Raw genomic sequence first — 21,906 nt, forward strand, 5'->3', positions numbered from 1 at the left:
TTCTTGTTTTTAACTTAATATTTTTGACTGTCTCGTGTACAGCATGGAATACATTCATCAGTGCTTTGCACGGTCGGGGAGGGTCAAAATCCACATATGGGTGATGCACTAATTATTAGGGTTGTACTGTATTCTGTACAACGGGGCACAATGATGCACAAGCCCTTTGAATCTAGACAGTGTAGAATCCAGCCACGATGGGGACCCAGTCTGTTGACATAGTGGAGTCCAGCACTGGCTAGGAGAGGGGGCCATGAGTGAATTGTGGTAGGGCTGTGGCCATCACCCATGAGTAAGTTCACATTTGCAGTAATTGTAGTCCACTACACTTGCTGGGATCAGAAAGCATACTGTTCCCAGTGAAGGACATGAAGATCCTATAGAACCAACAACAGCAGATAGAACCCAAGGTCTGGAATTCAACTTGGGGTCCCAGCAGTGCACCACCGTGCCACCTACCTTTAAACAAACACATGTAAATATAAATGCAGGACACTTTTTCTGATCACTATATATTGGGCATGTTTTTTTACAGAACTGTAAAGACCCTCTTGTTTCCTGATGGATTGTTCATGTTACCTTAGTGTAATATGCATTAACATTGGCGTAAGTACAGTACGTCCTTGGTACGCGCAGAGCTGAGGAGGTCACGCTTAAATTTGGTTCCTCGCTGGAGCGACTGTATTTTTTTCCTTTGCGCTGGGTGTTCCACTGGGCTATTGCACGACAACCTGACATTTCTTGAGCTGTGACGTCACAACGCCCACGTGTCGTCACAAGGCGGTAGAATGTCCGGTGACAGAATGTTCAGAGCAGGACTGAAAGTGGACGGTCGCTTCGCGTCTGGACATGCAGGCGACATGCTGCCTCAGACATGGACACTCAACAAGAGACGGTCAGAAAGAAAAAGAAAACGCCGCACACAAGTGAGTTAAATAAAATTAGGTTCATTATAATAAATTCATCGGTGAGGAACAAGCTAACTGTATTCTATATTCATATTAAAAATAAATGCAGTAAGACTCGCGGTTATCAATGCACATTCATGGAATGTTAGTCACGGCTCCACTCTGCAGAGGACAGATGTATTTACTACTGTAACCCCTCACTACTGAGGCAGGTTATAGTTTCTGGCGAGAATCTCTCACTGAAAACAAGTGACTGAGATCATCCAATTGCAATTTGACCTCGAAGCCAGTGATACATTGGATGAGAGAGGTCATGTTTTAATTACCGCAATTTCCGCAGTTTTGCATACTGCATACTTGCTCCGACACCATTCTTCTAGGACTGTACTGCGATCTACCCGCAGAAATCTGTTCAGAATCTGCACAGCCAGGCGCAGCTTTGGAAACGTACTGTGGCAATGAGCATAAGAAAAAGCAGGTGATGAATAAGCTGGTTGAACGTTTTGCGCATCACCAACAAATACAGTACAAACCAAACACAACCACCGTCGGGGTAGTTTAACCTCACAAGCAAGTGCAAAAAGTGCAACTTATATTTTAAGGACCTCCCAAATACGTGCAATTAATTTAAAAGCGTACAGAAATATAGGACTACGTGTGTTTGAAACGTCAAGGGACTATAAATAAAACGAATTATTGATTAAACTGTATACTGTAAGTCAATAGAATGATTCTAGTCAGATTTAATTTGACTAGAAATCTTACATCCAGTGGTATTTCTGTGCTTACGTTGCCTTGGCTGATATGAAACTTGACAGCTGAACGTTGATACTTCAGAATTCATACTGTAAACGGCAGGCTGATCTAAGTTTTTAACCATAACGGTCTTTTAAAGAGGCGTGATCGCATATTGTGTCTCTGCCAGACCGTATTCAGCTTAATTTATTTGGGCACTTCCTGTATTTGTTATGTCGGATTTTTGGAGCGTTATGATAAAACACTTCAGTTTGTTTAAATTCCCTCCAGTGGTTAAAATCTTTTTTAAAAGTAGTGGCGGACCCTTCCCGCGGCCGCACTGCTGGGGGCTGCTGTGCAGTAATATTCCCTCTGTGCCTGGCACGCCCCCTGTTCTCCCCCAGCTGTGCAGAAAGTGTGTGAGCGAGTTCTCCCAGGCTTCGCTACCCCAGTCCTCTTCAGCGGCCCCCAAGAGTTTCGCGTCGCCAAGCTTTTCCTGGGATCGTGCTTCGGCGCCATCTGCGGTGCAGGTGAGAGGGATCCTGGCACAGTCACATGCTGTCGTGCCCGAACTATACACACAGGCGTCCGATTGCTACTTTCGCGAAGTACAGACACACAGTACCCACCTATAGCTGCCACGCCTTGAATTAGGTGAGCAGAGGAAGTGCTCTCCCTGGAGCTCTCTGATTGGCTGGCCAACGAGAGAAGGCAGTGGCACACGCCTCTTCCTGGTAGCAGAGTCCTCCAGCCAATCAGAGAGCTAGAGTTCACCAGTACTCGACAGAGTGCCAGGCTGCTGGTGGTTCAGGAGTTTCACCTGACTTCATGGGGATTGTACAGTACCAGTCTGTTTCACTGATTCTTTGTTCAAGCTAATCATTTGTGTGTTTTGCACTGTTAAGGCCTTTCCAGCAATGTTGGCCAGGTCAGGTCAGTCAAATCAATCAAAACAATGAGGAAATCACAGCAGAGTAATATAGTACTGACGATTCATACCTTTTAATGAGGAACAGGGTTGTTGAGAAACTTTATGTTTCCCAGACTTGAGATATAGTTAGAAACGCAAACACTGCTCCTGTGTAGTCCTCACTCCAGATAACAAGAGGTTTTTTAGATTATGGTTTCTGTGACAGAAAAACAGCATCCTCTGTCTCTCTCAGACCTTTCTGTTTCACATCCATTACTGGGATCACTCAGAGTGACAGGCAGAGATTCACTCTGTCTGCTTCTTAAGACAGCATTACTGCTTCTCTGTCTCTCTTAGGATTTTATTAATGTCCCTGCATGTTTCAGTGTTGTACTTTGGTCTCCTTCACAAAATCTCCATACATGAAGAGCACAGGATCCCTGTTTTCTGCACTTTGATCTGTGAGTTGACCTGTTTTTTTATTGAAATGAAAAAATGCATGTAGAGCAGTGTTTTGTGTCTTTTTTTCTGTTTCCTTTCTGTCACCTGTGCTCTATTTCCCTCTCTGTCTACTGTGAGATATCATGTTCTTCTGTCACTGAATCTGTGTCCTATGAGTTACAGTTATGCCTCTGCTGTCTGCGGTGTTTTTATCAGTGATCACTCTAGCCTGAAATCTGTGTTCTGTCTGTAGGTCTGTGCACTCTGGCCTGTAATCTGTATTCTGTCTGTAGGTCTGTGTGCTCTGTGCTGTAATCTGTGTTCTGTCTCAGGTCCGTGTGCTTTGGGTTGAGATCACTACTCTGTCTGCAGGTCTGTGTAGTCTGGGCTGTGCGCTGTCATCCTATGTCCGCTGCTCCTTCCTGCTGATTGTTCCCAGCACACTTGGGTCTCGGGGGCGGTCCTACTTGATGGTATTCCTCTTGGCAGGTCTCTTCCATGGTAAACAAATACTTTCATAATACATATATACAGTACGATAAGCTTTTAATTTGGTTTCTCATTTCCAGACATCTATAACCCTTTAACTAAAGTAGTGCCTCTTATTTTGTAAACCTAAATACATCATCTTATGTTGTGAAGGTTTTCTTTTAACTGCAGGTGTTGTTTTGTGCTGTTGGACAGGACCCATCTCCAACATCCATCACAATGTGCAGGACATCGCCCTCTCTCTGGGATGCAACATGGAGCTGCAGATGAACCACAGCAGGGTGATGTGGAGGGTGCTGATGGAGCCCTTCAAGAAGGTGGTGCAGGACATTGCAGTGAGTGGAAGAAGCCCATTGAGTGTTTAGGAGTGGACTGACAGTGAGAATGCAGACAGGGGTACAGTAAGACCAAGGAGAGAGACAGAGCAATACAATAAAAACAATTACTTATGCTTAGATGGTACTCTTCTGGACACTCCACTCAAAGCTCTTTGCAGGTAATGGGAACTCCCTTCCTCCACCACCAGTGTGCAGCCCCACCTGGATGATGCGCCAGGCCTCTCACCACACATCAGCTATCAGTGGAGAGGAGAATAGAGTAATGAAGCCAACTAATAGATGGGGATTATTAGGAAGCAGTGACTGGTAAAGGCCAGGGGGAAATTTGGCCAGGCCAAACACCCATACTCAAGAAATGTCCTGGAATTGTTAATGACCACAGAGAGTCTGGACCTCGATTTTCCATTTCATCTGAAGGATGGCACCTTTTTAAGAGTATAGTGTCCACGCCACTATATTGTAGTATTAGGACCCACATAGACCTCAGAGTGAGTGCACCCTACTGTCCTCTCTAACACCTCTTCCAGCAGCAACCTTACTTTTTCCCAGGAGGTCTCCCATCCAGGTACTGGCCAGGCTCACACCTGCTGAGCTTCTGTGGGTTGCCAGTTGTGAGGGTGATATAGCTGCTGGCTATAAAACAAGGTAGAGACAGTGAGAGGTTTGTTTCAGTTTAGCTGGCGATTGTTGTGTTTGTTGTGCCTTGTGTTATCGTGGTGTGTCCTCTCTCTCCTGACCTCAGGGACAAAAGGACAGATTTGAGCAGGAAGCCCAGGCGGTGCGAAGGAGGTTCCAGGAAGTGAGGGAGCAGGTGCTGGGGGAGTATGGGTACAGTGCTCTGCACCGGGAGCCCACTCTCAGGGGCCACAGCACCCAGGACATGTTTGCTGCCAAGACCATGCTGCGCTGTGACTGTGAGTACAGGACCCAGGCTTGAAGTAGGAGGAAACAACAAGGAGAGGGAGAGTGCGAGAGAGTTCAGCAACAAATATTGCCGGTGCACAAAGCCAATGAGCACGTAGACACCTCTGTTAGTTGGTCTGCTTGAGAAGGCTGTGTCTGTACCCCTGGCGAGCAGAGGCGATGGGTCAGTACAAACCATGGCATCATTCACAAAGCAGCTGGAGTGGATCCCGAGATCAATGTGTTACTAACAGTCGAGCAAGAGAGACTAATTGCATGTCTTACTGCTGTGTCTTAAAGGGTTGATATGACTATAGACTGTGAACAGGGCTGGACCCTGCCTGCAGCTCTTCTCACCCTGCTCCACTGAGTGAATAACAGTCTCTGTCTCTCTTTCTCTGTTTTATTGTGGTGGAGAAGGGGGTCTCTCTATTTCTGATATTCACGAGTGTTTCCAATGTATATGGCAGTGTCACCATCCTCTAGTGTGAACACAGCAGATGTCGGAAGCCCATCACAGCTGGGCTAGGGGCAGCACTGGGAGACCTCCAAGAAAAACCAGGATGTGGGTGTATGGGGTATTAGAGAGCCAGATGGTGGACCTGTCTGGACCTGAATATTCCAAAACCCAGGCCCAGTATGGTGACCAAGGCCACTGTGCTTCAGGAGGTGCCATCCTTGAGATTAATCATTTGACTGAGACACTGACTAGTTGGTCATTAAAGGGCTCTGTTTGTAAGAGTAAGGGTGTCCACCCTGATGTCCTGGATAAATTATACTGTAGGTTGTACAGTCTGGCTTTCTCCTTAATTCAACTGGTAAAGCAGTTTCTCACTCCTCCCCATGATCAGCTGTTTAGTGGGACTGTTGGCAAATAAATAACAGATTAACCACTGGCTGAGGCCAGTGGTAAATCAATTGGGACATTTCCTTGTTATGCCACGGCTGCACACCAGGCACAGCCACAGGTGAGATTGGTCTGAATCCAAGCGCAAGAGACGGGGGGTTCCGGAGCAGCCTGACAAGACCCGACTGTAAGGGGATCAAGTACTCTGGAGCAATTGAGGGAAACTGAAGGAAATATAGCAAGGGAAAATAAGAAAATACAGGCCCAGCAGTCCGGGAGTAAACCAGCCTATTGCACCTCAGGCAACCGAGGCTGGCTTAGCACAACACCAGCCCTGAGCGAGCTGTCACCATAGTCCGCTGGTCGGGGAGTGGGAGTACAGTCTCCAGGATCTGTTCAATCTCTTCACCTTAGGAGCAAACCCTCCTGGGGCCCCACCATGGTCCCAGAGAGAGAGGCCATGCGGACCTGGTGCAAAGCCCGCCAGACTCACCCGGGGTGCGAAGGCGGACTGGTGGACTGAAGCACAGAAAAAAAAAAGTGCAGGATACAAATGAGCCACCCCCTCCCCAAGCTTTGCCACGTCTACTAGGCTGCCCAGCACAGAAGGATTCGACCATATTGCAACAGGCTGGTCAGGAGACTCCAGTCTGGCGGTCCAGTCAGAGGGCACCAGGTGGTCTCCTCCTGATACCAGGCCAGGCATGTGCTGTCGGGGCCTGGGCAGGATAGGATGAAACCAGACTCCCTGGTGCGTGATGGACTTCCAGACAGAGAGATCTGCTGAGGATCCATCCTTGACTTAGACCCATCTCCTGGTCCTTTCTCTACTCCCAGAAGCCTCCAGACAGAGCTCCCAGACGAGGGAATGAAATCCCAAAACAAGGAAGGTTCTGCTTGGACCCTGGAAGTTGGCCCAGAAAAGAAGAAAGAGAAAAGAGAGAAGGAACAAGTGTAGGGCGAAGAATGGGACAAGAGCAGTGTGCAGGATGAAGAGTAAGACTAGGCACCTGTCAGGTGAATGCTGGCACTGCAGAGCTGAAGTTCAGGACACCAGATTGGAGTTCAGGACAAAGATCAGACAAGCAGCGCTGCGGGACAAGGACTGGAGAAACAGCACAGGCTGCATGGGCGGTGCGGACGCCGTGGATAGAGCAGGCTGCTTCAGCTGTGTATTAGGAAGGAGCCACTCTAGGAGAAGAGCGTGGCTCTGGACGAAGGAGGCTCCCCCAGAAGAGAGCTGAAATAAGGGCCGCTGAGGAGAGGTCCAGGTCCAGGGCAGAACAGACTGCCAAGAGACAAGGTGCTGATGAAGTAGCCTGCAGAAACTGGATAGAAGAGAGTGTGGACTGAAGGAAGGGCAGTGCTGCTGGAGGGAGAAGATGAATGACGAAGCACAGCTGTAGAAGCACTTCTGGAATTTGAGGGAATTGAGTAATAGAATAGTTGGTGAAAACTGAGTTACAGCGGTAAGCCATGGGAAACCATGAGCCCTCGTTAAAATGCTTCTTTTTCCCAGGGCAACCATAGGCCAGGAGATGGCACAGGACGCCAGGTATAGATTTCTGGCATATAAAATGCTGTGGGATCCTTTGGGTTTAAAAGCACTAGAGCAATTGATTTCTCTAATTATGAATTAAATAGCAGCTGCTCTCTCTGTCAGCTGTGGTGGAGGAGGGGATCTCTCGCTGTCGGCTCTGGTTCCACGGGAAGTGGGAGGAGTGTATGCGCACCATTGCTGTCCCGCTGCTCAACCACCTGCTGTGTCTGCCTATGACCTTCAGCTTCCTGTGTGACATCATGAGAGGTAACCCTGCTGCTGGTTCTCTGTTCGCTGGGGTGCGGTTTACTTCAGCCTTGCTGGGTGGCCTGTGATCTTTAATATGGTCCCCATCTGACCCACACCTACATTTGGTGTTATCTTCAGCTGGCCTGGAATGGATTTTCCTGTTATAATGCACACAGGGTTGCTCAATAGCTCTAGAAGGTGTCAGCTATAAGGCAACTGCCAAAGAGCATTTACAGGTAGCTCAGCCAGCAAAGCCAATCCTTTGAAGCACAGGTTTACCCTTGTAGTGCAGCCATCAGCAGTTCCAGTCTGAGGTACAGTAAGCTTAGCTCACAGTGAGCAACATTTCTTAAATATGGCAACACAAAATTGGGTGAGGTCTGGCAGAGTTGAGTGTTGGGTTGGGGTTGGATGTTCATCGTCATAATTTGGGAAATCTAATTTTTCCAAGCAACAGCTCCCCCCTGTGGTTGACCAGATGCCTGTTGGCTTGCAGTACTGCCAATGAGAACGTTAGTTCTCCCTCCAGTGCCTTTACTATGCTGTGATTTCTGTGCTCACAGTGTGAAAGGAAGAAAGGCTTGACATTGCATTGAATAAGGCTGAAGAGTGGGATGTACAAGTGGGCTGGGTTGGTCAAAAATGGTCATTTTCAGGCTGACCTATCAAAAGTAAGAAATCATTTGTGCTTACAAATTCTAGTAGAACAGACTGCCTGGTTTGTCTGAAGGAGTGTAACTGCTCTGGACCCAGTGGGCTGCCTTGGTGAAAACACTGCACAGAAACTCACTGTAATCCTGGTGTGTCTGCAGTCATGACCCCCTGGTGCAGAGAGAGGATCCCAGTGGAGGGTAACTTCGGGCAGACGTACGACAAGCTGAACGCCTCCATCGAGAGCCTGGGAGACGGCTTCAGCACCACTGTAGTCTTCAGGGTAGGCCTGTCTGTCCTCCCTTGCCCTGAGGTGGGGCCAAAGGCTTGTCTCGGGACTGCCTGTGGGAGGGCTGTCCTGTTTGATTGTTCATTGAACGCTCACTCATTCCAGCTGGTGATAGTAAATCTGTTCCAATACATGTATGGTCTCTCAGTCTACAAATTTCCTTAATATCTGACACTCAACAGTTCTTTAATTGAACTGTTTTCTATATTAGTTGGTTTCCAGTCTAAAAACAGGGCAAAAGTCCAAGGCAAGGCGATCCATCCGAGACAGACGATTAAGATCCAGAACCGGGTCGGGACCGGCAGGGGGCACGGGAATAGGAACAGGAACAAGAAACAGAATCTAAAACCATAACGGAGCCAGGCCCCGGGCCCGCATGATGCAGGAACCAATGCAGAGCCCCGATTAGCGTCAGCGTCTGGCTTTTAAGGGGGAACTGAAAAGGGGCTGGAACAGGGAACAGGTGCAGGAGATGAAACTAACAAGGAAGGGCTGGAGCGCCCTTAAGAGAAGGGGTTGCGATCGTGACACCCTTTACATGATTACAAGACATAACTAATAACCCCGAGAGCATGCCCACACCATAAAACATTAAACATAACCTATACCCATAACATATCACACAGTTCTATACCCATCTGGGTCTAAGCCCCTACCGTGAAACCAAGACCAAAGGTGTATACCCGTCAGTCTGAAACCAAACACCACCGGGTGTTCTCCTGTTGTAACCCAGATGTTTACAATATGTGTAATCCCCTCTTGGGGAAACTCTCAAGCACTTAATCCAGGGTGTGCTCCCAGGCTGCCACCTCACCGAACAGTGTCCAGTGCTGACACATGGTAATATGTAGACGTGGGTGTGAGCGGAACATTGTAACCACCGCTTGTGAAGATGATCACTAAATTTAGAAGAGGGATGACCAACCCACCAATTGATTTGCACCTGATAAATCAATCTCAGAAGCAGATACAATGAATTCTGTCTCTAACTGTGTATCTATGGGGGTCCGCTGCCAGTGTGGAGGGACAAAATACATTGAATGTGCATTAGAAGCAAGAGAACTACAACGTGAACTTGAAGAAAAGAACGTAAGCAGTGTAATGTGTTGATGTGCTTTTTTCTGACTGAGATTAGCTCCACTTTTCTGAACAGAATAGTGCCTTGAACAGTGTTCTTCACCCCTCTTCCTGGAGAGCACTTTAGGCTCTATAGGGACCTTCAATGCCTCATGGTAACAATTAAGGTCAATTCATTCACTGAGAGTTCAGATAAAGGATATGTAAAACCAGAAGTTCCTGTGGCTCTGCAGGACAGAGCGATGAGAGGCATTGATTCACAGTGTAATTCTGTGGATTTCATAGTGATAGAGAGATAGCACTGAAATCCAAATGTGATAGATGGGCAGAATGGTCTCCTCTCATTTGCGGGATCTTATGTTTGCTATCCTGTGCTCTCTCCACACTGTTCAAGTCCCCCATTATCTTTTCCCCTGGTGTATGGGACCTGCTGAGTGATCAGAGGTGGGCTGGAGTCAGTCGCTCAACTCTGTGGTGTGACCACACAGGCTGGACAAAGAATGACAACTTCCCCTATGAGATCACAGGCTGCTGTAATGGGTCTCCCTCTCTCTTGCTGTTTCTTTCTCTGCAGAAGACCGAGCAGCAGACTCTGCTGGGGACAGCTTTCTCCCAGGCCCAGATCAGAGAGGAGCTCCGACAGACCTTTCTGGAGAAGAAGCTTGTGATGGAGCAGCTGGTGGACTTCATTCAACTGCTACTGTCCTGCACATTTGTCTTCATCCTCCTCTCGTAAGTCTCATGTTGCCTGAAACCTGTTGTGTGATGCAGCCCTGTCAAATGGTCCTGACTATGCAGATCAATAGTCTTTCCCTGAGAGACTCTTCTCTGATTAGTAAGTGGGCGGTGAGGACCAGAGTTGAGAGGCACTGCAACACTGAGGAAATACTCCACTTAATCTAAATAGAGAACCGTATATTACAAGCAGGTGAATCAAATATGGAAAACAGGAATTAAAATGTGTGGTCAGGGTCTGGAACAAGCTTCCCAGTTATGTTGTTGAAGATAAATCTCTGTGATCCTTCTTGAAACAATGCACTGAAACTGTGCGGTAAATTAACTGCTATCAGTCAAGTGATCAATAAGGACTTATTGTTCTCCTATGTTCATATTGTCTAATGTATAGGGGCATGACTTGTCCACCCCCTCTCTTCTTCTCTCTGTTTCTCCCTGGCTTGGGGAAGGGCGTATGGATACACCAGGAACTACCTCCGAGACGTTTGCTTTGACAACGTCTACGTCACCACCTACTTCCGGCAGATTGACGCTCGCAGAAGGCAACTGGTATGACATGAGTTACAGTTCCTATGACACAGGATTTACTGGAGCTCTGGGGCACAACTGTTCCTCACCGAATCAGTCAGGTGGTAACAGGAGGAGGACTAGAAGACAGACACGGAACAGGAATAGATCTGAAGTATGTCAAAGAGTGACAAAGCAAGGCAAAGTCAGCTCTTTAGGGCCAGATGGTATTTTCATTTTAATTAGCATCTCCTTAAGATCTAATACATAGCAGGTGACTTCTTATCCAAAGATACTGCATATCATGTCATATACAGCACTAATTACTAGCTCGACTGTAAGTTAGGCAAAGTCTACATTTTCTACAGCTGTGCTAAACAGTTTTCATTTAGTTTCTCATTTCATTTGATTGTTAATCTTAACAGAACAGCATGGTGGTGCAGTAGTTAGTATTGCTGCCCAACTGCTTATAAATATTCACATGAAAGGAGAGATAGGTCATTATTAGTTAAATGGTTATGAGTTGGATATGCACATTCTCATATGGGTGTTAAGTCTGTTTGGTACAGAAAGAGTCTGCATGATGCTAGTGATGTTGGGTGTCTTCTGAAACTGCTTTTTCCATTTTATGGCTGAAACTGTATAAAAAAGACCTCTTGGAATGTACTTATTTTTGTTATTATGAGTTTTATAAGTGTAGATCTGGGCAGCACAGCTGTGCAGTGGTTAGCAGTGCTGCCTCACAGTACTGGGGCCCTGGGTTCAATTCCAGACCTGGGGTGCTGTCTGTGTGGAGTATGTGCTTCGGTTGCCTCCCACAGTCCAAAGACATGCCAGGAGGACAATTGGCTTCTGGGAAAACTGGCGTCCTGTCCAGGGTCGCTTGCTGGAATGGACTCCAGCTTCCCCGCACCCCTGAATTGGAAGAAACAGTCAGATTAAAGGGTGGATTTAAAAAACCCAGCTCAAGGCAAGAAAGGAAGTTTAGGTGTTTATATTGGTCGGTGTGGTAGCTCTGTGGCTAAGGATTTGCGCCTGTGGCTGGAAGGTTGCAGGGTCAAATCCTGCAGGAGCCAGAAGAATCCTACCCTGTTGGGCCCCTGAGCAAGGCCCTTAATCCCAGCTGCTCAAGGGGTGCCATATAAATGGCTGACCCTGCGCTCTGACCCCAAGCTTCTCTCTCTGTCTGTGTGTCTCAAGGAGAGCAAGTTGGGGTATGTGAAAAGACAAATTTCTCTAACAAGAAATTGTATATGGCCAATAAAGATCTTATCTCTTATCAAGTGCATAAATACAGGGAAGGTATTCCACCCCTCAACTTTACTTTAGGAAACCTCTCTCTGTTTAACTGTGTGTTACTTCACTGTACTGGTTCATTTGCTAAGGAAAGTCTGCTGCAGCTGCGGCTCTCTCGGGGCTCAGTATCAAGCAGCACTGAGCGCTGAAGAGCAGTCTCTGTTGCTCCAGGGAAAACGGCACCTGCTGCCACTGAAGAAGGCGGAGAAGCCTGACTTCATCTCCCCCTGGAGCCCCTCCGTGCACTCCAGCGAGCTCCGGATTCTCGTACGTCCGTTCTCTTTCCTTTCTGCTGCGTCATTACGATCAGATGGCTGCTGCAGGGGCTCAGCTCTCTGTCACACATCACCCAGCTCTTCCTAGTGGACAGCAGGGGGCGCCAGAGCCTCTCATATGCAGCATCACTTCCCACATGCATCCTTCACATTTTTTAAATTCGCTTGCTCTCTCTTTTTATTACAGGAAATTACCTCTTTCATTTATGCTTATGTGCATGCTTATCTTGGATGTTCTCATCTGTAGGTGCTGGGCCTGCTGCAGGTCATCCCTCTGTGCCTCTTCATAGGAACCTTGCTGGCCGTCGACTGGCTCCTCTACCGGATATTTACCATCATCCGCTCCCACTCCTACACTGAATACTCCTTCACCAGTGAGTCCACACCGTCCCTCTTAGACTGAGCCGTCCTTCATCAGTGAGTCATCTCTGTCACTTTCTCGCTGAGAATGCCTTCACCAGTGAGTCCACACCGTCCCTCTTGGACTGACCCGTCCTTCATCAGTGAGACATCACTGTCACTTTCTCCCTGAGCACGCCTTCACCAGTGAGTCCGTACTGTTAATTCTAGATCATGAGTGTTTCATCACTGTCACACCTAGACTGGACAGACCACACCTTAACCAGTGTGTCCATACTGTCACTCTCCACGCTGAGTGTCAGAATTAGTGATGCAAGGTGGCTCGTTCCAAGGCTGGGCAGTTTGTGTCGGGCATTCCCTTGGATGTGAAGATGAGCCTCCCTTTCTCCCTTCTCCTTGTCCTGCTTGTGATGTCTCGTCAGGTTCCCACCACATTGAGATCACCATAGGGGGCCAGTCCATGATGGCCACTCTGCTGCGTAAAACCATCAGGGCCTTCAACACCTCCTCCAGCATGGACCTGAGGACCAGTAACACACGTATGTGCCCTGCCACACTAGACTGACCTGAGTGCTATTGCAGCAGTGTTGGGGAGTGTCCTTCCATTCCACTGGGTTTCATGAGCATGGTATTGTTGTGTTGAAGCTCAGACTAGGGCGATAACAATCTCATTGGTCTGCAATCAAAGGTCGATTAATCAACCCCACTCACACGGTCTTCTCTTCTCTGATTGCTGTGCCAGAGACCCCTGTGCTTGTTGCCATTCCAATGCAACCCCCAGTCTCTTCATTGAGCTAATAGGTCACTTAACTAGTCCTTTCGTTCCATTGATTTCAGACTTTCAGGTCTTACACAGCTAGGAATATCAAGATGATGGTGAGATGTTACTGTATGTGTGAGATCTGAAATACTGTAGGAGCTACAAACAATTCCAAGGGTGTGATTAAAGTCATGATGCAATTTGTCTTAAATGAGAGAGAAGACAGAGGCTTTCTGCTTTGCTTTTGATAACTGACAATTACAAATGAAGGAAAAGCAGTAAATTTGTACTTTATTTGTAGTTTATTGTCCCAGTTAGGAAATTCGCTTTGCAGCCAAATAGAGACAAACATAACGCATTTGACTCTCATATGCAGATTGATTTGTTGAATCAGTTTTCCAACAAATCTATGAATTTATGAAAAAACAAGTCAGAAGCTTTAACTTCTCCCCACTATCCAAAAAAATGAAAAATTGAGGTGTCAGTGTGTGAAATAGACAAAACACTTAAATAAAATACATACATTATGAAAATAAAATATAACAATAACTTGCATACACTGAGCAGGTTAATAGCCATGGGAATAAAGATGACTTGGTCTACCTGTGCTCTTCGCTTGTAGACTGTCTGCCCCAGCCTCGCGCCCTGAGCCAGTCAGCGTACCTGTGGAGTACCCTGCCCCTCCTGCTGATGGTGCTGCTGTGCTGGGTGCAGATTTACAGTAACCGGCTGCGGAGAGTCATCGCTGCCTTCTTCTTCCCCAAGGTCAGTCTTGTGCGCTCCCTAGCGTGCCGAACACCGACTGCTGGTCACCATGATGTCACATTAAACCACCTACTGCAACAATAAGACAGGAAAAACCTCCATAACGTACTGACGCATGACCTCAAACAGAAACTCAAAAGAGGCTCTATTGCTGTCAATTGCTATTTATCAAAATCTTACAGCTTTAAGATTAACCCCTGAAGTTGTTTTTACTCATTGTAAATTCTATGAATTAATATTAGAAAGTCTAATATATTATAGTTGCCAAGAGGGAAAACGAAAAGTAGGTTGCATTAGATTAAAAACGATAAAATCGTTAATTTGCAAAATAATAACAGATTAATAATCACAGATAGGTCAACATAAAGCAAACAAGCTATATTTCACATAGGATTTTACAATAGAATATTTCAATATGTTGTACTGTAGGTCAAACATGAGCATTGTATCATTTTAACAGAACTAATGATGGGTTTTAGTGGACCAATAAAACCAATAAATCACCAGACCTGCTGCTAGTTTCCCAGTCACTCCCATATTCCAAGCTGTCAGTGTCCAGCTCCATCTCCAGCAAGGCCTGGAAGCAGATGACTTTGGCAAGTCAGGAATAACACCCCTGTCCAGTGTACATGCCCTTCCTGGGGCCTGCTGTCAGCCAGTTATCTCTCCCTGTCCAGCCTGGAGCTTCTCGCACACTGTGTGTGGAATGCACACTATCTCCCATACTACCTCATTTCACAATTTAGTCTGCTAAATGGTGTGGCAATGGAGGTCAGTAAACTGGGTGACTGGGTTTCAAGTACATATCTTAGGTTCAAGGTGCTCAACCTTGACTGTTCACTGAGCTCTGCCTGGGCGTCTCTGTCCAGAAAATCAAATAATATACCCCCTATTAAGACATCCCATGGCAGAAAAGCATAAAGATATTAAGTATTTAGTTTGAGGTACCCAATGTTATTTTTACACTGGGGTTTAGTATGGTGATTGCAGGATAAAAATACTTTTAGTAAAGTACATGATGGATGAAGAAAGAAGCCCTGTTGTGGCACACACTGTGGCAGTGTACTGTAGCAGCAGTCTCTAAGAGCAGCCTTAAGGTGAAACAACAATGCTTTGTATTTACAGTGTGAGAAAATCAAACAAAAACTTAGCTCTACCTAAACGTCTTGAAAGCCGCTCTCTATAGACAGCAGAGAAGCTCATTTGGTTACTGGCTCTACATCAAAACAAGTTTCTTTCCCCACTCAGTGGGGAAACTCAGTGGGTCAATTGCAACTAACTGGGAATGATCCTGTGGTTAGTGTATACAGAACACACACAGCTCCATACAGAACTTGTACAGTAGATAAATACCAATTGCAACTAACTTGTCCAGTGAAAATAGTCCCCAGTGCTGTACTGTACTAAAATTGTTCTCAATTGCAACAGACCCAAAGTAACAGCTACTGCCTTCTGGAAGATACTTAAGTTCAGGAGTAAATTAGTACAAATCTTGGTAAAGTAGTATAGACTAAACAGATTAGTACTAAATGGAACACAAGATCACATAGGAAAGTTCCAGAATGTAGCGACAACTTATTACTGAAATCATATAGTCACAACATTCTTCATTTATAAATGTTGAAAAAAATTACGTTCCAGTCGCAGTACAATAGACCATCTCAAGTACTAATCATGAAGTAAGGTGTCATCAGTATTAGAAAGGAACAAATAAAGGTTTTTTCTGGCTGAAGAAGCTGAAACGTTTTATTTTCTTCCCTTTTCAGCATGGAATAAACCTTTACTTGTTCCTTAGCAGCCTACGCATGCTGACGCAGCTACAGTACCTGCTTGAACGTCATCAGTATTACACCTACTAAAGCAAGTAGAACCTCTACTATGTGATTGTAAGTTTTGAGATATACTCTGTATTGAGATAATATTGTATTATATAGGTGTGAGCTGAAAGTAAGGCTTATACATGTAGGTACTGTATATACAGTATGACTCTTATGAGTGTTCAGTCATTTTGAATGAGCCTCCATACTGGTGGTTCTGAAGGGGGAGCAGGAAATTGTGATAGCTACCCTTGCAACTAATACCTTATGTTCTTTTAGGAAATGGCTAGATGAGATTCTTGGATCAATTAGTTACTAAAAACCAAGTGAGCTAGATGGGCTGATGAACCTCGTCTGTTTCGTAAATATTTTGTTCTTAATAATTTAGCTGCGAGTAAGAAGGTGCTTTTGTATGTAATCTGGAAATACGAGGTCATTCACTCAGTGTTTGCTGGCGTTTTTCTTCATGGCAGTCTGCCACCATGTGCTTGGTTTGGATTTCACAGTTGGCTGATGGGCCGAGTCTAACAAGCATGGGTTGGAGTTAGACATTTCAGGTGGCAATGTCTACGGTGGCTGTAGCCACTTTGTTCTGGCTGCAGCCACCAGTTTGGAACAGAACCGAATGCCCCAGAGGCACAGTTCAACTTTAACACGTTTGCTGCATCTGTAACGAGTCTCATCTGGCACTAACCCTGGCACGAAAGGTGACATCACCCTCTTGGAACCTGGTTAGTGTTGAATTCTTCCACAATCAGGATCCTGGCTTTTTTGTGGAGTATAATCCTCCTGTTTTTGAGGATTAACTGTGTGTGGCCCTTAAACCAGAGATGCCCATTAATGGCCAGGACCCAATCCCAGTGGAAGCAGAACGGCATGCTGCAACTGCATCACGCAGGTGCTGTGGCCCAGATTACAAGCTTCTGCCAAAAAGTTCTGCCCGGATTATGGGTAGCATTAGAACAAAATAGGAAAAATGACAAGAAGAGCAGACCATTGAGCCCGTCCAGCTGCTTCATGAAGGAGCCCAGAGTTTGGGCTTCAATATTTTGGCTGGGAAACCTATTCCAGACACCCACATTTGTTTATGCTTTGATCTGTTTTCCTCTTAGTCGTTGTTTTAAACTGAAAACAATCCCCTAAGAGCGGCAAAAATAATTCCCGGTCTCAGATCTTCTTTGAACTCAGCGCTTTTTGCTCCGTACCCAAGAATTCCCTTTGCACTTTTATTGCTTCCCCACATTGTCTTGATAAGGATATTGAAGACGCTACACAAACACCCACTTCCTACAGCTTCCAGTCACCCCTGCAACGTGTGGAGCGTGCGTTCCCACTCCCAGTGTGGACTGCTCACACTCCTCAACGTCAGATTTCGATTGCCAAGCAGCGGCCCCCTCCGTGAGCTTCTCCAAATCCCCCCGCAATTCCCTGGCCAGTGTTTCTACCACTCCCTCTATTGTTGCATCATCTGCAAGATTAACTAGCTGGAATTCTTCCATGTTTTTTTTTAGTGTAGTGTTCGGATTGCTTTCTGGGGATCAGCCCTCATCCAGCCGCAAAGAGTTCTGCGCTGCGCAGCACAAATCTAACACCTATTAATCCCATAAGAAGACATTTTTCCCCACATTGCCCAACCCAGCACAGCTGAGCAAGGTCCGATTATTCTAATCACATTAGAGATGTTGTATTGTGCTAAAGTTTGTAACCCCAGGGGTTGCCCAGGGGGTTGGCAGAATGCTTGAAGGAACATTGAAGTAAAGCTGTCCCTGAGAATTAATGCCTTGCATTCATTTATGTCATGATTCAGTGTCTTGTCTGAAATGTGGGTTATTTCCGACACCTGCTGAGCATATTTTTAAAACTTGCAGGCAGCTATATCACCCTGCAACTCACAAATGGCAGCCCACTGAAGCTCAGCAGGTTTGAGCCTGGTCAGTACCTGGATGTAAGGTTGCTGCTGGAAAAGATCTTAGTGGGGCCAGCAGGGGGCACTCATACTGTAGTCTGTGTGGATCCTAATGCCCCAGTGTAGTGATGGGGATGCTATACTGTAAAAAATGTGTTGACCTTCAGATGAGACGTTAAACTGAGGTCCTGACTCTCTGTGGTCATTACAAATCCCAGGGCGTTTCTCGAAAAGAGTAGGGGTGTATCCCCAGTGTCCTGGCCAAATTTCCCATTGGCCTTTACCAACCATGGCCTCCTAATAATCCCCATCTGTGAATTGGCTTCATCACTCTGTTCTCCTCCCTACTGAGAACTGATGTACAGTATGGTGAGCATTCTGGCGCGTTATGGCTGCTGTCACATCACCCAGGTGGGGCTGCACGTTGGTGGTGGTGGAGGGGAATCCCCAATACCTGTAAATTGCTAGGAGTGAAGTGTCCAGAAAAGTGCTATATAAGAGTAAGGAATTATTATTATTAATAATAATAATAGTAATATCATCAGCATCCAGGTGGGGCTGATCATTGGTGGTGATGGAGGGGATCCCCATTACCTGTAAAGCACTTTGAGTGGAGTGTCCAGAAAGGCGCTATACTGTATAAGTGTGAGGATTATTTATTAACGTCTGCCTTTGCATAGCTGGTTGAAAGGGTGAGGAAGTGTCTCTCGTGTCCGTCTCGCTCCGACTGCAGCGGGAGAAGCAGCGCGTGCTCTTCCTGTACAACGAGCAGCTGCGCAGGCGGATGTCCTACGTGCAGACGCAGCGCCAGAGGCTGATCAGACAGGCGAGGGCCGGCCAGGCCGCGGGCAGGGTGAGTGCCCGATCCTTCCTGGGTACAGGCCAGAGCAGGGGCCACAGCGCTCATTCCAGCTAGACACATGAATCCCTTTTCCCTGGATTTTAACTGCAGAACAGATCCTGGCAATCCTGGTCCCTAGGGGCTCCAGTTTCTAGTCTACCTGAGTGTACGTGAAGCCTTATGTGGAATAAAAGTCTTTCCGGTTAGAACTGTTTACAGCTCTCTATAAAGTGTCAGATTACTTTTAAAATTGTATAGGCAACTTGAAATCAACAAGTGTTTCATAGTTGAAGATAAAAAAAGCAAATTCTTAGTTAAATCAAAGTGTTGATTGATCAAAAAACAGAAGATACAGGTGAGTGTTTGGGAAGCCCTGTTGTGTGCAGTGCTGAAGCAGTGGTACCTAGTCCTGTTCTGGAGATCCTAAGCACTGCAGGGTTCTCAGATCAATCAGATTCCTCCTGGAAAAACACAAATGTCTGAATGGGTAATGAGTTTATTTAACATCTAGAAAGCACTGATGAGTACAGGAATCCCCCAAACCCCACTGTGGCTGTTGAGGGGCAGCCAGTCAGGGAAATCGCAGTTCTTTCTCTCTTTTGGAAGGATCATTTTAGGAACCACTCCTAATTCTGTCTCTAAGGAGTCACAAGCAGTTCCCAGTTCTTTCTCTCTGGATGATCAGTCAGGCCAGTGATGTCAAATCCCAACTCTGGATTCTAGATTCTGGATTATTCTCCTGCTTTTTATTCCCCAAGTCTTTAACAACTGAGGCTGCATAGAGAGCTAGGAAATCTGCTGGACTGTTCATCTTAATGTCTACCACTCTGGTTAAAACGTCTTACCAGCTGGACTGTGGTCCCTGAGGTCCAGAGATGAGGACCCTACTTTACTTCTACTGAACAGAAGTGGGTCACTGTAGAACTATGACCAGTCCCTCAGCAAACTGGGCAAGCAGTTTGGACTGACAGTGATTGAACATGTCAGGGAGGTGGGGGGTTCTGGGACAGAGCTGCAGTGTATCAGCGTGAGCAAGTATGGAGCAGTAATAGTAACAATTGTGTCATTTCTTTCCCTTGTTTCCTCCGTCTCCCCTCTCTCTCCAGGTGAGCTCGGTGCTGTCCTCTCTGTGCGGCAGGCTGGGGTGTCAGCGCAGGTGGTGCTGTGTGTGTGGGGAGCCGCAGAGAGAGGGGGGTGTGGTGTGTCCTCTCCAGAGCTGCGGTGCTGTCTACTGCCTCCAGTGCTGGAGGGATCTGGGGCAGTTCTGTTTTGCCTGCACAGCCCTGTCCCAGCACACGTCCGGAGAGAGCCACAGTGATGCAGAGACCAGATATGTAGAGTAGACAGACATAAACACAGCGACATACTCACACACTGACCTACACTCCTGTCCCAGCACACCTTCAGAGTAACAGTGACACAGAGTACATACTCACATACACGTAGACAAACTGTATACACACCCACTGGCACACACCTCTGAAGAGAGTCACATGACACAGGCAACAGATACTCATACACACATAGACAACGTGACATACTGTACACATACACAACGACATACACCTCTGGAGAGAGTCACAGTGATAGACACCAGATACCCAGAATAAACAGAGGCCTCATTGGCACTGTCATTGTTGTCAAGATCCTTGAGGGATACAGTGCAGATATTCTAGGTCTGTTTAAAATGACCAGATAATAACCCATGGGGATTATCCAGTGATGGTGTTTCATTGATCTAATTAAGGCTGAACGGGGTCACTTCCAAATGTTTCACCTGTCAACATTTTAAACAGACCCATGTACTCAAGAGTTCAGTGCCCCAGCTAGATAAGGACCATGATATTTCTTTACAGCTGAAAGGCCTGGGGCTCCCAGTAAAACAGTGATTTAGCCCTTAAGTACAGACAGTGTGGACTGGTTTTGCATACCACACACAAATCCTGGATTTGCATAGCTAAATTAAGATTAGATTACAATTTTACAATCGTGGCAATCCACGATTAGTGTAATTAAGGTTTGTGCAACTACTGCAATACTACTTAAAGGACTGGGGCTGTCCAGGAACAATGTAATTAATTAAATCAATTAGTGACTCAATTGGCCCAATTTCCTTTTCTTTAATCCTTGACAATTTGGAATTTCTAATACCAGCAACCCTGTGTCTCTCCAGGTCAAAGTGTAGCAGACCCTTGCAGTAACGCATGACAAACAGAGAGAGCCAAACTTGATCACACACAGTGACTAGCATGAGCACACACACTGACACGAGTCAGCGTGAAACGAGCACCCTGACTGACAAATGCACACTGGGACAGATGTTTTAAACACACCCAGAGGAACGTACAGTACACTCAGAACTGGAACACACACAAACACAGAGAAACAGAAAGGACAGAAACACGCAAAAAGAAAACACAAGGATTTGTGATACACAAGCACTAGCAGAGAGTCAGGAACACAGACAGGATTTCCTTGAGACTTCAAAGATTTATATATATTAAAGACATGTTGGACTCCTCTGCTGTGTGTCTTCTAACACAGATTGGATCTCTTACAATGTGTTGTCCACAGGGCTGTAGTCTGAGACTACCGTTATTAATAGAGTGTGCTATCAGTGTGGTGTGTGCCTGTGCGGTAGCAATGCTTGTGTAGAATTATGGTTTTGTGTGGCGATGGTGAACTGTGTGTGTTTGTGAGAGTGGTGTAAGTATTTCTGTAGTGTTTTGTGTGGCACTGGTGTAGTACAATGTGACAAAAATACATCCAGATGTTATGATTGAAGATGAAGACATTTGTTTTTTGTGTATTATTTTTCAAATAAGTTTTATTTACTATCACAACTTAGTGAGGACTAGGTGAAGGTCAAATATAAATATATTAAACCAGAAAGTCTTAAGGGGGTGTATACATTTTCACCACACTGTATGTATTGAGGAGAGGTATGTGCAGTTGTATGAATATTTGTGTGGTGTGTGTGCATGGAAGTGATACGAGTATTTGTGTAGTGTGTTTTGTATGGTGTTTGTTTTAGTTCCCTTCAATTGTATTGAATCCTTGAGTCCTTTTTGTAACAATGAGTAAGAAGGGCTGCTTCCTTACTGCAGACTGGTGCTTTAAGTACAAGCATGTTCCATGCAAATCTGATGAAACGTCTGTCTGGAAAAGGCAGAGTTAATTACACAGACTTATCTGACTTTTAAAAGTCAGATTTCACAGTGGCAAATTTGACTTTACTTATTGAAATTGTCACAATTGTGCATGGGA

General features: G+C 46.0%; 1 protein-coding gene across 1 annotated transcript; it reads left to right on the forward strand.

The window, feature by feature from the left end:
* The first annotated feature begins 874 nt into the window (after positions 1-874).
* Positions 875-19,982, forward strand: dcst1 (DC-STAMP domain containing 1). The gene is made up of 16 exons (XM_088923616.1): positions 875-926; positions 2,048-2,173; positions 2,940-3,014; positions 3,367-3,495; positions 3,655-3,818; positions 4,564-4,735; positions 7,235-7,378; positions 8,173-8,294; positions 9,952-10,109; positions 10,562-10,661; positions 12,087-12,182; positions 12,438-12,564; positions 12,973-13,089; positions 13,933-14,075; positions 18,532-18,651; positions 19,746-19,982. The coding sequence occupies exons 1-16, from the start codon at positions 875-877 to the stop codon at positions 19,980-19,982; spliced, it is 2,082 nt and encodes a 693-aa protein (XP_088779742.1).
* Positions 19,983-21,906: the final 1,924 nt, after the last annotated feature.

This window comes from Atractosteus spatula, chromosome 1 (genome assembly GCF_055471065.1).
Source record: "Atractosteus spatula isolate fAtrSpa1 chromosome 1, fAtrSpa1.hap1, whole genome shotgun sequence".
Classification (NCBI taxonomy): domain Eukaryota; kingdom Metazoa; phylum Chordata; class Actinopteri; order Semionotiformes; family Lepisosteidae; genus Atractosteus; species Atractosteus spatula.

Bases quoted from the DNA above. Each gene is read 5' to 3' on its own strand.
- dcst1 (XM_088923616.1), top strand. From the start codon at position 875: ATGGACACTCAACAAGAGACGGTCAGAAAGAAAAAGAAAACGCCGCAC. The intron at 4,736-7,234 runs GTGAGTACAGGA...TCTCTCTGTCAG, and splicing joins GACCATGCTGCGCTGTGACT to CTGTGGTGGAGGAGGGGATC. The intron at 13,090-13,932 runs GTATGTGCCCTG...CTTCGCTTGTAG, and splicing joins CCTGAGGACCAGTAACACAC to ACTGTCTGCCCCAGCCTCGC.